Below are 15,595 nucleotides of genomic sequence, written 5' to 3'. Positions count from 1 at the left end.
CAGAGTTTCTCTGTGGAGATGAGAGAACCTTCCAGAAGGACAAACAACTCTGCAGCACTCCACCAATCAGGCCTTTATGGTAGAGTGACCAGACAGAAGCCACTCCTCAGTAAAAGGCACGACAGCCCGCTTGGTGTTTGCCAAAAGCCACCTAGAGAACTTTCAGACCATGAGAAACAAGATTATCTGGTCTGATGAAACCAAGATTGAACTCTTTGGCCTGAATTCCAAGTGTCCCGTCTGGAGGAAACCTGGCACCATCCCAATGGTGAAGTGTGGTGGCAGCATCATGCTGTGGGGATGTTTTTCAGCGGCAAGGACTGGGAGACTAGTCAAGATCAAGGGAAAGATGAACAGAGCAAAGCACAAAGAGATCCTTGATGAAAAACTGCTCCAGAGTGCTCAGGACCTCAGACTGGGGCGAAGTTTCACCTTCCAATAGGACAACAACCCTAAGCACACAGCCAAGACAATGCTTACTCATTGCTCTTACTCACTTACTCATGCTATACTTCTGCTAGGTAAGCCTACTTTGCAGTTAACATTTCATTGGGAAGGTTTTGGGGAAAGGTTTTCTGTCAACCCACAAGGCTTACCTAGCAGAGGTATATCATGAGTAAGTACAGCGCATTCGGAAAGTATTCAAACCCCTCGACTTTTTCCACATTTTGTTACGTTATAGCCTTATACTAAAATTGATCACATCAACAGGCTGGCTAGACACGGAGTGATAGTCAAACGCGTTCACCAGAGACAGACGGGCAATTTTGCTGGAAATGAATTGGCAGATGGTGTTAGATTAGTTTTTTTAAGCCAATAGTGGATAACCAGGGTTGGGATAATGTTGCGCTGATTAGATAGTAGCTGGGAGTCTGCGGTGTCTGATACTCTGACAGTTTGTGGTGGAACACTTAAATTGCATGTACTTTGAGAATTGTTCGGCGAGCTACTCATAGGTAGGCTGGAGGCTACTGGTGGCTGGCGATCGACCCGTTGGAAGACACCTGCTCTAACCTAACACCAGGCCTGGCTGTACTCTGACCTGCTAAACCTTTTCAGTCTACAGTTGGCCAGTAGGCTATGGTTAGAGTAAAGAGCATATCAATACCAGTTAAAATGCTTTGGCCATACCAGTGTCTGTGCTGACAGTCAACACTAGTTCGACAGAGTGCCTACTAAACCTCACCTGATGATGCGCTGGGCAGCGTACTGGTGTAAGCAGCGGAACTGGGCTGACATATTGGCCAGGGCTGCCAGGCAGTTGGTGTGCAGGTACTTATCCTGGAAGAGAGGAAGTACAATGAAGAGATGTACAATGACCTTCCTGGAAGTCCATTGAGATGCGTACTAAGTATAGTTTCAAGTTTTATAATGTCACGTGCACAAGTACAGTGAAATGCCTTTCTTGCCAACTCTAAACCCTACAATGCAGTCATCTATATCAATGTAGTACTAAAAACAACATAAGGTTGAACAAAAACACATGAGAAATGAAAATCTGAAGTAGGCCTAAACAAAATATATGTGGTCATGTAGGTGTGTGTGTCCAGGGTTTTTTCTGCATATAAAAGTATTGGGGCGGGCCGGCCTAAGTGTTTTTTCGGGCCGTCTATGTCCAAATAGTAAAATTTGAAATGACTAAAACCAGATAAAAAGTATGTAGAAAATATAATTTATATATATTTTTTATAATCTCAGAACTAACCAAAATAAAAGGAGAATCTATATTGAACAAAAATAAAATGCAACATGCAACAATTTCAAAGATTTTACTGAGTTACATATCATATAAGGAAATCTGTTATTGAAATAAAATCATTAGGCCCTAATCTATGGATTTCACATGACTGGGAATACAGATGTGGATCTGTTGGTCACTGGTGTGGCCACCATTTGCCTCACGCAGCGTGACCCATCTCCTTCGCATAGAGTTGATCAGGCTGTTGATTGAGGCCTGTGGAATGTTGTCCCACTCCTCTTCAATGGCTGTGGAATGTTGTCCCACTCCTCTTCAATGGCTGTGGAATGTTGTCCCACTCCTCTTCAATGGTTGTGGAATGTTGTCCCACTCCTCTTCAATGGCTGTGCGAAGAACTGGATATTATCAGGAACTGGAACACATTGTCGCAAACATCGATCCAGAGCATCTCAAACATGCGCAATGGGGGACATGTCTGGTGAGTTTGCAGGCCATGGAAGAACTGGGACATTTTCAGCTTCCAGGAATTGTGTACAGATCCTTGTGACATGGGGCTGTGCATTATCATGCTGAAACATAAGGTGATGGCAGCGGATCAATGGCATGACAATGGGCCTCAGGATCTTGTCACGGTATCTCTGTTCATTCAAATTTCCATCAATAAAATGCAATTATGTTCATTGTGCATAGCTTATGCCTGCCCATACCATAACCCCACCGACACCATGGGGCACTCTGTTCACATTATCTGTGGTTCTGAAGCCGATTGGACGTACTGCTTAATTCTCTTAAACAACGTTGGAGACGGCTTATGGTAGAGAAATCATCATTCAATTCTCTGGCAACAACTCTGGTGGACATTCCTGCAGTCAGCATGCCAATTGCACGCTCCCTCAACACAATCTGTGGCATTGTCTTGTGTGACAAAACTGCACATTTTAGAGTGGCCTTTTATTGTCCTCCAGCACAAGGTGCACCTGTGTAATGACCACGCTGTTTAATCAGTTTACTGATATGCCACACCTGTCAGGTGGTTGGATTATCTTAGCAAAGGAGAAATGCTCACTAACAAGGATATAAACAAATTTGTGCACAACATTTGAGAGATAAGCTTTTTCTGAATATGGACCAACACTTTACATGTTGCGTTTATATTTTATTGCGTACAAATCTCTCTCTCAGCCTGATGGCAAAAATGTGTAGAAATGCAGGAAATTAGCCAACAGGACCACACCCATGGGCATGCCACAGCCACCACCTAAACCCCATTTTGATCCAGAAAAAACACTGTGTGCGTGCATGTGTGTGTGCGTGTGTCCATGCACTGCTTATGCATGTACATCCTTGTGTGTTTAACTCACCCTGGTCCGTGTCATGTTGTACTGGATGGTGCGTATGACCACCAGGATGAGTAGACTACCCAGAGAGATCTCTGTTAACTGACGTTCTGAATACCACTTTATGTTCTTCAATACCTGAGAGAGAGGGAGACAACATAAGAAATGGCTATGCAAATGGTAGCTACTACAGTAGGTAACACCCCAGAAGTAGATAGCAGCTACCACTGTTCCTTCCTAATCTCGTAGATAGGAGCTACCACTGTTCCTTCCTAATCTCGTAGACAGTAGCTACCACTGTTCCTTCCTAATCTCGTAGATAATAGCTACCACTGTTCCTTCCTAATCTCGTAGATAGTAGCTACCACTGTTCCTTCCTAATCTCGTAGACAGTAGCTACCACTGTTCCTTCCTAATCTCGTAGACAGTAGCTACCACTGTTCCTTCCTAATCTCGTAGATAGTAGCTACCATTGTTCCTTCCTAATCTCGTAGACACCACTGATTCATGAAATATTTAAACATCGACCAACATCCAAATCCTATCTCCCCCCAGATAACCTTTATCAATCAGGCAATGAGATTAAGACAGGAAGTATCAGGAGTTTCAAATGTATCAATGTTACGTCTCTCTTTCTGTCTCTGCATCTCAAATTACCCCTCTCTCTCTGGTTATGGCCACCATTTTGTGTAATGTCTGTCTGAGCTGAGGTTCCAGACTTGTTTGGGATAGAAAGCAGTTGCTTCGTGAGCCTGAAAATACATTTTCTAAGAGATTGATAGTTGGCATTCAGCAGTCAAAAGTATACCTTATTTACTTTGAAATACTACAAAATAGTGATTATGTCAGACAGCATAGACAGCAGCTCTAGAGAGATGAGATGATGACTTTGAATTAAATAATATAGTCATAAAATAAAACATTTTATTCAAGTAAAGTAACTTGGGTGACCGAGAGTTGTCTGTTCTTTCGACCAATTGATTGGTTGAAATGTTTAAAACGTATTTTTACATATACAACACCGCCTTCGGAAAGAATTCGAACCTCTTGACTTTTCCCACATTTTGTTATGTTACAGACTTATTCTAAAATTGAGCATTGTTTTTTTCCCTCATCAATCTACACACAATACCCCATAATGACAAAGGAATAACATTTTTGCAAGTGTATAAAAAAACTAAACTGGAAAATCACATTTACATAAGTATTCAGACCCTTTACTTTGTTGAAGCACCTTTGGCAGCGATTACAGCCTCGAGTCTTCTTGGGTATGACGCTACAAGCTTGGCACACATGTATTTGGGGAGTTTCTCCCATTCTTCTATGCAGATCCTTTCAAGCTCTGTCAGGTTGGATGGGGAGTGTCGCTTCAAAGCTATTTTCAGGTCTCTCCAGAGATGATTGATCAGGTACAAGTCCGGGCTCTGCCTGGGCCACTAAAGGACATTCAGAGACTTGTCCCAAAGCCACTCCTGCGTTGTCTTGGCTGTGTGCTTGGGGTCGTTGTCCTGTTGGAAGGTGAACCCTCGCCCTAGTCTGATGTCCTGAGTGCTCTGGAGCAGGTTTTTAATCAAGGATCTGTCTGTACTTTGCTCCGTTCATCTTTCCCTCGATCCTGACTAGTCTCCCAGTCCCTCCCACTGAAAAACATCCCTACAGCATGATGCTGCCACCACCATGCTTCACCGTAGGGATGGTGCCAGGTTTCCTCCAGATGTGAGGCTTGGCATTCAGGCCAAATAGTTACATCTTGGTTTCATCAGAACAGAGAATCTTGATCTGAGTCCTTTAGGTGCCTTATGGCAAACTCCAAGCGAGCTGTCATGTGCCTTTTACTGAAGTGGCTTCCGTCTGGCCACTCTACCATAAACGCCTGATTGGTGGAGGGCTGCAGAGATGGTTGTCCTTCTGGAAGGTTCTCCCATCTCCACACAGGAACTCTGGAGCTCTGTCAAAGTGACCACTGGGTTCTTGGTCACCTCCCTTACCAAGGCCCTTCACCCCGATTGTTCAGTTTGGCCGGGCGGCCAGCTCTAGGAAGAGTCTTGGTGGCTCCAAACTTCTTCCATTTAAGAATGATGGAGGCCTGTTCTACTAAGCCTACTAATGATACTGACTTTACTTATTATAATGACGATCATAACAATAATAGTAATAATAACAATAAGGAGATCTAGAAAAAGGAGGGTTATTATTCTAAATAATCATTCTAAATATATTTTTCTGACAATTTGGAACCGTGTAAACACTAAATAAATTGTAAGTGATATCAGAGAGGCTGTTCTAACAAAAAACAGTCTAAAACCTTAATTACAGCATAGCAAAGATTAAAACCAGACGAATTTGTGAAATTGTTTATATGACATGTGGTTGAGTGAAGCTTGGTGCTCACGGAATCAGTAGGCTATTAAACAAACACTCGAACAGGCAACAGAAACAGGATCCATCTTATTTCTGTAGACATACAGTTGAAGTCAGAAGTTTACATACACCTTAGCCATATACATTTAAACTCAGTTTTTCACAATTCCTGACATTTAATCCTAGTAAAAATTCCCTGTCTTAGGTCAGTTAAGATCACCACTTTATTTTAAGAATGTGAAATGTCAGAATAATAGTAGAGAGAATGATTTATTTCAGCTTTTATTTCTTTCATCACATTCCCAGTGGGTCAGAAGTTTACATACACTCAATTAGTATTTGGTAGCATTTCCTTTAAATTGTTTAACTTGGGTCAAGCGTTTCAGGTAGCCTTCCACAAGCTTCCCACAATAAGTTGGGTGAATTTTGGCCCATTCCTCCTGACAGAACCGGTGTAATTGAGTCAGGTTTGTAGGTCTCCTTGCTCGCACACACTTTTTCAGTTCTCCCCACAAATGTTCTATTGGATTGAGGTCAGGGCTTTGTGATGGCCACTCCAATACCTTGACTTTGTGGCCTTAAGCCATTTTCCCACAACTTTGGAAGTATTCTTGCGGTCATTGTCAATTTGGAAGACCCATTTGCGACCAAGCTTCAACTTCCTGACTGATGTCTTGAGATGTTGCTTCAATATATCCACATAATTGTGGATATAATGATTCCATCTATTTTGTGAAGTGCACCAGTCCCTCCTGCAGCAAATCACCCCCCAAAATGAGGCTGTTATCCCCGTGCTTCACGGTTGGGATGGTGTTTTTTGGCTTGCAAGCCTCCCCCTTTTTCCTCCAAACATAACGATGGTCATTATGGACAAACAGTTCTATTTTTGTTTCATCAGACCAGAGGACATTTCTCCAAAAAGTACGATCTTTGTCCCCATGTGCAAACCGTAGTCTGGCTTTTTTAAGGCGGTTTTGGAGCAGTGGCTTCTTCCTTGCTGAGCAGCCTTTCAGGTTATGTCGATATAGGACTCGTTTGACTGTGGATATAGATACTTTTGTACCTGTTTCCTCCATGGTCCCATGGTGTTTATACTTGCACACTATTGTTTGTACAGATGAGCGAGGTACCTTCAGGCTTTTGGAAATTGCTCCCAAGGATGAACCAGACTTTTGGAGGCCTACAATTTTATTTCTGAGGTCTTGGCTGATTTCTTTTGATTTTCCCATGATGTCAAGCAAAGAGGCACTGAGTTTGAAGGTTGGCTTTGAAATACATCCACAGGTACACCTCCAATTACCTCAAATGTTGTCAATTAGCCTATCAGAAGCTTCTAAAGCCATGATATCATTTTCTGGAATTTTCCAAGCTGTTTAAAGGCACAGTCAACTTAGTGTATGTAAATTGTGATACAGCGAAATAATCTGTCTGTAAACAATTGTTGGAAAAATTACTTGTCATGCACAAAGTAGATGTCCTAACCGACTTGCCAAAACTATAGTTTGTTAACAAGACATTTGTGGAGTGGTTGAAAAACAAGTTTTAATGACTCCAACCTAAGTGTATGTACATTTCCGACTTCAAATGTATATGGATGATTTAAAGGTTATTGATTATAGACCTGATTAAGTTGGGGTTTCTTATCTCCTCATTCTGCTGCTGCCTCAGCCACATTGTTCTGAACACCAATATGCTGGTTAACTTTGCATTTATACACATAGCAACACGGTCTAGGAAAAGGCGCCAATTCAACAGCGCACTGATCTTTCAGAACCGCGGACAGCGACTGCTATCAAACACGGGAGAATCTACGTGTTAAAAAATAATATTATTTTTTATTTAGTGTTGCACCATTGTCCTTAACCATGTACAATTTCAGTAGCACGTCTTAGTGATGGACTGTACCATCCCCACAGCCTCCACAATGGATTAGTCCACTCAGACAGGCGTGAATCAGACAGCTGTCTTGTACAGCATGAAATATTTATACATTTTTTGCTACTGCACGACTAAAGAAATCTCTGTCGACCACAGCCTAATCGACAAAACAATCGACCAGTTGACTAAATGTCCTGGGCAGGAATAAAGGAATATATTTCCTGAAGATGACAATAGCTAGATACATTTTGATAGCAACTGTAAATAAAGAGAGGAAGAAAGAGGGGGAGGGAATTCAGATTCAACTGGTGTACAGTAGCCTTCTGACCTCAGGGAATACAGATTAAACAGTAGCCTTCTGACCTCAGGGAATACAGATTAAACTGGTGTACAGTAGCCTTCTGACCTCAGGGAATACAGATTAAACAGTAGCCTTCTGACCTCAGGGAATACAGATTAAACTGGTGTACAGTAGCCTTCTGACCTCAGGGAATACAGATTAAACAGTAGCCTTCTGACCTCAGGGAATACAGATTAAACTGGTGTACAGTAGCCTTCTGACCTCAGGGAATACAGATTAAACAGTAGCCTTCTGACCTCAGGGAATACAGATTAAACTGGTGTACAGTAGCCTTCTGACCTCAGGGAATACAGATTAAACAGTAGCCTTCTGACCTCAGGGAATACAGATTAAACTGGTGTACAGTAGCCTTCTGACCTCAGGGAATACAGATTAAACAGTAGCCTTCTGACCTCAGGGAATACAGATTAAACTGGTGTACAGTAGCCTTCTGAGCTCAGGGAATACAGATTAAACAGTAGCCTTCTGACCTCAGGGAATACAGATTAAACTGGTGTACAGTAGCCTTCTGACCTCAGGGAATACAGATTAAACAGTAGCCTTCTGACCTCAGGGAATACAATCACCACACACTGGGATCAAAATGATGACCCCTCATTGGTCAGTCAGTAGACCTAGTATTGCAGAGGCTCATTGCTCTCTCAGGGATGTGACAAAGAACATCTGGAAAATAAGGATATTAGTTTCAGGGGAAGGTTATTGATGTAATCTTGTAGAAAAGTAGAAATTCCTCATTAATCAGGAAAAATGGCATCTCTGGATGGATAGAGGGGAGAGTAGAGAGAGCTGGCTGGCTGGCTGGCTGGGTGTGTGTGTGTGTGTGTGTGTGTGTGTGTGTGTGTGTGTGTGTGTGTGTGTGTGTGTGTGTGTGTGTGTGTGTGTGTGTGTGTGTGTGTGTGTGTGTGTGTGTGTGTGTGCGTGCGTGCGTGCGTGCGTGCGTGCGTGCGTGCGTGCGTGCGTGCGTGCGTGCGTGCGTGCGTGCGTGCGTGCGTGCGTGCGTGCGTGCGTGCGTGCGTGCGTGCGTGCGTGCGTGCGTGCGTGCGTGCGTGCGTGCGTGCGTGCGTGCGTGCGTGCGTGCGTGCGTGCGTGCGTGCGTGCGTGCGTGCGTGCGTGCGTGTCGTTCGTTCGTTCGTTCGTTCGTTCGTTCGTTCGTTCGTTCGTTCGTTCGTTCCCTGGCCCAGAACAGGCTCTGGTAAGCAAGTCAGTCAACAGCATTACAGTCATCTCACTCTGTGGATGGATAGAGGGGAGAGTAGAGAGAGAGGAGACCAAGGCAGAGCTGTGTCCTGTCCGGCCCAGCCTCTGGTCAGTCAGTCAGTCACTACACAGCCTCACCTCTCTCTGGATGGATAGAGGGGAGAGTAGAGAGAGAGGAGACCAAGGCAGAGCTGTGTCCTGTCCGGCCCAGCCTCTGGTCAGTCAGTCAGTCACTACACAGCCTCACCTCTCTCTGGATGGATAGAGGGGAGAGTAGAGAGAGAGGAGACCAAGGCAGAGCTGTGTCCTGTCCGGCCCAACCTCTGGTCAGTCAGTCAGTCACTACACAGCCTCACCTCTCTCTGGATGGATAGAGGGGAGAGTAGAGAGAGAGGAGACCAAGGCAGAGCTGTGTCCTGTCCGGCCCAGCCTCTGGTCAGTCAGTCAGTCACTACACAGCCTCACCTCTCTCTGGATGGATAGAGGGGAGAGTAGAGAGAGAGGAGACCAAGGCAGAGCTGTGTCCTGTCCGGCCCAGCCTCTGGTCAGTCAGTCAGTCACTACACAGCCTCACCTCTCTCTGGATGGATAGAGGGGAGAGTAGAGAGAGAGGAGACCAAGGCAGAGCTGTGTCCTGTCCGGCCCAGCCTCTGGTCAGTCAGTCAGTCACTACACAGCCTCACCTCTCTCTGGATGGATAGAGGGGAGAGTAGAGAGAGAGGAGACCAAGGCAGAGCTGTGTCCTGTCCGGCCCAGCCTCTGGTCAGTCAGTCAGTCACTACACAGCCTCACCTCTCTCTGGATGGATAGAGGGGAGAGTAGAGAGAGAGGAGACCAAGGCAGAGCTGTGTCCTGTCCGGCCCAGCCTCTGGTCAGTCAGTCAGTCACTACACAGCCTCACCTCTCTCTGGATGGATAGAGGGGAGAGTAGAGAGAGAGGAGACCAAGGCAGAGCTGTGTCCTGTCCGGCCCAGCCTCTGGTCAGTCAGTCAGTCACTACACAGCCTCACCTCTCTCTGGATGGATAGAGGGGAGAGTAGAGAGAGAGGAGACCAAGGCAGAGCTGTGTCCTGTCCGGCCCAGCCTCTGGTCAGTCAGTCAGTCACTACACAGCCTCACCTCTCTCTGGATGGATAGAGGGGAGAGTAGAGAGAGAGGAGACCAAGGCAGAGCTGTGTCCTGTCCGGCCCAGCCTCTGGTCAGTCAGTCAGTCACTACACAGCCTCACCTCTCTCTGGATGGATAGAGGGGAGAGTAGAGAGAGAGGAGACCAAGGCAGAGCTGTGTCCTGTCCGGCCCAGCCTCTGGTCAGTCAGTCAGTCACTACACAGCCTCACCTCTCTCTGGATGGATAGAGGGGAGAGTAGAGAGAGAGGAGACCAAGGCAGAGCTGTGTCCTGTCCGGCCCAGCCTCTGGTCAGTCAGTCAGTCACTACACAGCCTCACCTCTCTCTGGATGGATAGAGGGGAGAGTAGAGAGAGAGGAGACCAAGGCAGAGCTGTGTCCTGTCCGGCCCAGCCTCTGGTCAGTCAGTCAGTCACTACACAGCCTCACCTCTCTCTGGATGGATAGAGGGGAGAGTAGAGAGAGAGGAGACCAAGGCAGAGCTGTGTCCTGTCCGGCCCAGCCTCTGGTCAGTCAGTCAGTCACTACACAGCCTCACCTCTCTCTGGATGGATAGAGGGGAGAGTAGAGAGGAGACCAAGGCAGAGCTGTGTCCTGTCCGGCCCAGCCTCTGGTCAGTCAGTCAGTCACTACACAGCCTCACCTCTCTCTGGATGGATAGAGGGGAGAGTAGAGAGAGAGGAGACCAAGGCAGAGCTGTGTCCTGTCCGGCCCAGCCTCTGGTCAGTCAGTCAGTCACTACACAGCCTCACCTCTCTCTGGATGGATAGAGGGGAGAGTAGAGAGAGAGGAGACCAAGGCAGAGCTGTGTCCTGTCCGGCCCAGCCTCTGGTCAGTCAGTCAGTCACTACACAGCCTCACCTCTCTCTGGATGGATAGAGGGGAGACTTCTAATCTCAGGCTGAACAAACAGCCCCATGACACCAATAACACTAAAGCACCGCCACATAGATTGTTCTTTGTTGAAAAACTTCTGTCCGAACATTGAAAGATGTCTGACTTTGGTTGCCATTTAACCTAGTGGAAATTACATGTCAACGTCAAAGAGACCAATGTGAAATGGATTTTCATCTAAAACATATCGAGACTTAGAGGTCTGCTGGCAGCCACAGCTTCATGATTTCCTGCTGGGGGGGAGGGGGGCGCGAGAGAGAGCGAGAGAGACCCAAATGGCATCCTATCCCCATAGGGTTCTGGTACAAGGTAGTACACTACATAGAGAATAGGGTGCCATTTGGGACATAAGGAGAGAGACATATTCATATGCAGCCCAGGCAATGGACTGAAACTCCATAGGATAGAGAGAGAGAGAGAGAGAGAGAGAGAGAGAGAGAGGAGAGAGAGAGAGAGAGAGAGAGAGAGAGAGAGAGAGAGAGAGATTCATATGCAGCCCAGGCAATGGACTGCGGCTAGGGAGAGAGGGAATATATGAGAGAGATGGCTTTAAAATGTCAAAAATGATTCACAGAACTGAAGGTAACGACAGAGTGGAATGAGTCAATCACCGTGAGCTAAATGGTTTAACGGTTTTCTGTTCAAATACTCTGAATTCATTGACAAGCTGACCAATAATGAAGACTGAAATAGACAGAGGAGGAGGATGGGGAGCATTTCCAAATTACGGATAGTGACCATCAACGTACCATTCTTATCAGAAATGACAGGGTTGAGAAATCATTTTCAGAAATTACAGATCAGAAATCATAATACTGTTCTTATCTGAAATGGAACAGGTCCTGACGTTTGAGAAATCATCCTTCAGAGAAATGTCTGCCAAGTCTATAATCCGAATTTACTGAGAGGGAATTCATGTTGTTTGAGGTACTGTGTTTGTTTCAAATCCCGATCCCTACCCCGTTTCTGTTGAAGGTGTCGTCCTCAGTGAGGATGAGGAGGATGATGAGGGTTAGAGTGAGGGGTCAGTACTCACCACCTCGTGTATGGATCTGTTGAAGGTGTCGTCCTCAGTGAGGATGAGGAGGATGATGAGGGCCATGTAGACGTGATGAGAGTTCCTGTCTTCCACATGGTACAGGATCTCTAGGATGGGCACCACCTAAGGGAAGATAATTAGAGAATGAACATGTGTGTTGGGTACTAATATTGGTTTCATTTCATTTAGACAATTTATTCAACAATGATAATCCACTCAGAAATGCCACCGTTTTCCTTCCTGGTCTCCTGCATGTGTTCCTGCGGTGTGGGGCGGGACAGAGAGGGGGCGGTACAGAACAGAGAGGGGGTGGGACAGAGAGGGGGCGGGACAGAAAGGGGGCGGGACAGGAAGGGGGCGGGACAGGAAGGGGGCGGGACAGGAAGTGGCGGGCGGGACAGAACAGAGAGGGGGCGGGACAGAACAGAGAGGGGGCGGGACAGAACAGAGAGGGGGCGGGACAGAAAGGGGGTGGGACAGAAAGGGGGTGGGACAGAAAGGAGGTGGGACAGAAAGGGGGTGGTGTGGGGTGAGACAGAGGGGGTGCTGTGGGGTGGGGGCAGGAAGTGTGGCGGCCACCAGACCTCAACCAGAAGGCAAGCCCTGACACGCACCCAACATCCAACACACTGCATCCCAGACTAAAGAGACACTGGGAAACAGAGAGTGTTGTTCCACAGGGGAGCTGTGTGTGTTCCAGCATGGTTTCACTGTGTGTGGGAGTGATCCTCCTCCCCAACACATTTAAAACCTGCTGAGAAGTGACGTCACAGCACACCCCGCAGGACCAGCTGTCCATTGTGTGCCAACATGTCAGCTGGGAACAATGAGAAACTAAGACAAAGCGGATGACTAAGATGACTAAAGCCTTGTTCACATTGGAAGTTTGAAGTGACTAAAATAAAATAAAAATTGCATATCCGATTCAAATCTGTTATTTTTCTTAGTCTGAACAGCACATGGAATTGGATATTTGAAGACACATTTCAAACCACCCTGGCTGCAGCATACCACCCTGCATCCCACTGCTGGCAACTCTGAAGCTAAACAAGGTTGGTCCTGGTCAGCAGCATACCACCCTGCATCCCACTGCTGGCAACTCTGAAGCTAAACAAGGTTGGTCCTGGTCAGCAGCATACCACCCTGCATCCCACTGCTGGCAACTCTGAAGCTAAACAAGGTTGGTCCTGGTCAGCAGCATACCACCCTGCATCCCACTGCTGGCAACTCTGAAGCTAAACAAGGTTGGTCCTAGTTGGTCCCTGGATGGGAGACCAGATGCTGCTGGAAGTGGTGTTGAAGGACCAGTAGGAAGCACTCTTTCCTCTGGTCTAAAAAACAATATATCCCAGTGCCCCAGGGCAGTGATTGGGGACATTGCCTTGTGTAGGGTGGCATCTTTCAGATGGGACGTTAAACGAATGGGACTCTCTGTGGTCACTAAAGATCCCATGCCACTTATCGTAAGAGTAGGGGTGTTAACTCCGGTGTCCTGGATAAATTCCTGATCTGTCCCTCATACCATCATGGTCACCTAATCATCCCCAGCTTCCAAATGGCTCATTCATCCTCCTTCCTCTCCCCTGTAACTATTCCCCAGGTTGTTGATGTAAATGAGAATGAGTTCTCAGTCAACTTACCTGGTAAAATAAGGGACTTATATCTTTTTTCCTTCTACAAATCTGATTCCTGGTCAAGCGACTGGTGTCTGAACGGTCATTGGAAACACGTATCTTCCTCTATAATTTTCACTACTAAACATAGAAACGCGCCATTTTCCTACATGCTGATGTTGGGGTGGTGCTGGATGATCAACACTTTGAAATGTCCCTTTAATTGTTGACAAACAAATGAGTGAATGTGCTAGAAAGCTAAACAGCTACCTAGTTAGCTGACTGCTGTGGCTAGCTAGCTGACTGCTGTGGTAGTGGGGCGGCAAGTAGCCTAGTGGTTAGAGCGTTGGACTAGTAACCGAAAGGTTGCCAGATCAAATCCCCGAGCTGACAAGGATAGAAATCTGTCGTTCTGCCCCTGAACAAGGCAGTTAACCCACTGTTCCCCTGAACAAGGCAGTTAACCCACTGTTCCCCTGAACAAGGCAGTTAACCCACTGTTCCCCAGTAGGCCGTCATTGAAAATAAGAATTTGTTCTTAACTGACTTGCCTAGTTAAATAAAGGTAAAATATATATTTTTTAAATTTAACCAATGAGAATTGCCAGACCTCAACCAGAAGGCAAACGTATCTTCCTCTATCATTTTAACTACAAAACATTTCTCATGTGGTGATGTTGGGGTGGTGCTGGAGACAATGAATAGGTCGGTAGGTGAACCATTCTTCCCTTTATTTTTCCTTTAACTTACCAGGTTCTCCATGTCTGTGCGTGACAGCATGTAGTTCCTCATATTGGTGTTCTGATGCAGCAGCGTGTAGAGTAACAGCGTAGCCTGGTCAGACCTCTGTTGCTCACACAGAGCTGTGTACAGGCTGTTGAAGTTAATCTGGAACGTATGGTGCTGCTCTGTAGGGATGGATGACGTGTCTAAAGGAGGTCAAAACGCTTGTTAGATACTACTGCCATGTTGAAACACAAGCATTTCTCTACACTTGTTAGATACTACTGCCATGTTGAAACACAAGCATTTCTCTACACTTGTTAGATACTACTGCCATGTTGAAACACAAGCATTTCTCTACACTTGTTAGATACTACTGCCATGTTGAAACACAAGCATTTCTCTACACTTGTTAGATACTACTGCCATGTTGAAACACAAGCATTTCTCTACACTTGTTAGATACTACTGCCATGTTGAAACACAAGCATTTCTCTACACTTGTTAGATACTACTGCCATGTTGAAACAAGCATTTCTCTACACTTGTTAGATACTACTGCCATGTTGAAACAAGCATTTCTCTACACTTGTTAGATACTACTGCCATGTTGAAACACAAGCATTTCTCTACACTTGTTAGATACTACTGCCATGTTGGAGCTAGGAACACAAGCATTTCTCTACACCCGCAATAACATCTGATAAATATGTGTATGTGACCAATAACATTTGATTTGATATTAAAGCCATTTAGCAGACACTCCTATCAAAGGGTAAATTACAATGAGACACACATTCACCAATAGTTCCCTTTAAGTCTGCTTCTATTGGTATAATATATCATACGGTATGTAAACATATACATTTAGCAGACACTCTTATCCAGAGCGACTTACAGTTAGTGCATTCATCTTAAGATAGCTAGGTGGGACAAGCACATTTCACAGTAATAGTAAGTACATTTTTCCTCAATAAATTAGCTACCAGCAAAGGTCAGAGCTCGCGAGACCCTGGTCTCAGTTGGGATCCCTGATTAAATAAAAGTGGTTAAATAAAAAACAGTAAGGGAGAAACAGTGCGAGTGTTAATTCCCAAAATAGCTTATTTACCTCACTATTTACTGTACTTGACTATACTGTACAGTAGTCAAGCATTTTGCTATAGACATGTTGTTCTGATAATGAACAATAAAATGATATATTTTCAATAGATAAAACCAAATGCCTTAGCATTTAGACAGGTAGTGATAAGGGGAAAAATCGATACAGTTACATATCTCAATATTATTTTGGACGACATTATATACTTTGACTCAAAGTAACCCCCCCCAAACAAATAACGTTTGGTAGTATTTGCTAGCAATAG

At 45.5% G+C, this 15,595-nt stretch overlaps 1 protein-coding gene across 3 annotated transcripts in view; it reads right to left on the bottom strand.

Moving 5' to 3' along the window:
- Positions 1 to 15,595, bottom strand: part of dym (dymeclin) — a 204,523-nt gene that overhangs the window by 108,226 nt on the left and 80,702 nt on the right. For all 3 annotated transcript variants that reach the window (XR_014380215.1, XM_082960550.1, XM_082960551.1), the window contains exons 10-13: positions 14,256 to 14,434; positions 11,890 to 12,015; positions 3,061 to 3,174; positions 1,187 to 1,281 (exon numbers count right to left, since the gene is read on the bottom strand). Coding sequence is in view for 2 of the 3 variants with exons in the window: in XM_082960550.1 (XP_082816676.1) it covers positions 1,187 to 1,281; positions 3,061 to 3,174; positions 11,890 to 12,015; positions 14,256 to 14,434 (514 nt within the window). In the remaining variant the exon portion in view is untranslated. The remainder of the gene's footprint in view (positions 1 to 1,186; positions 1,282 to 3,060; positions 3,175 to 11,889; positions 12,016 to 14,255; positions 14,435 to 15,595) is intronic.

The sequence above is a fragment of the Salmo salar genome, chromosome 13, assembly GCF_965601325.2.
Source record: "Salmo salar chromosome 13, fSalSal1, whole genome shotgun sequence".
Taxonomy (NCBI): domain Eukaryota; kingdom Metazoa; phylum Chordata; class Actinopteri; order Salmoniformes; family Salmonidae; genus Salmo; species Salmo salar.
This window is presented reverse-complemented; position numbering and strand designations above follow the sequence as displayed.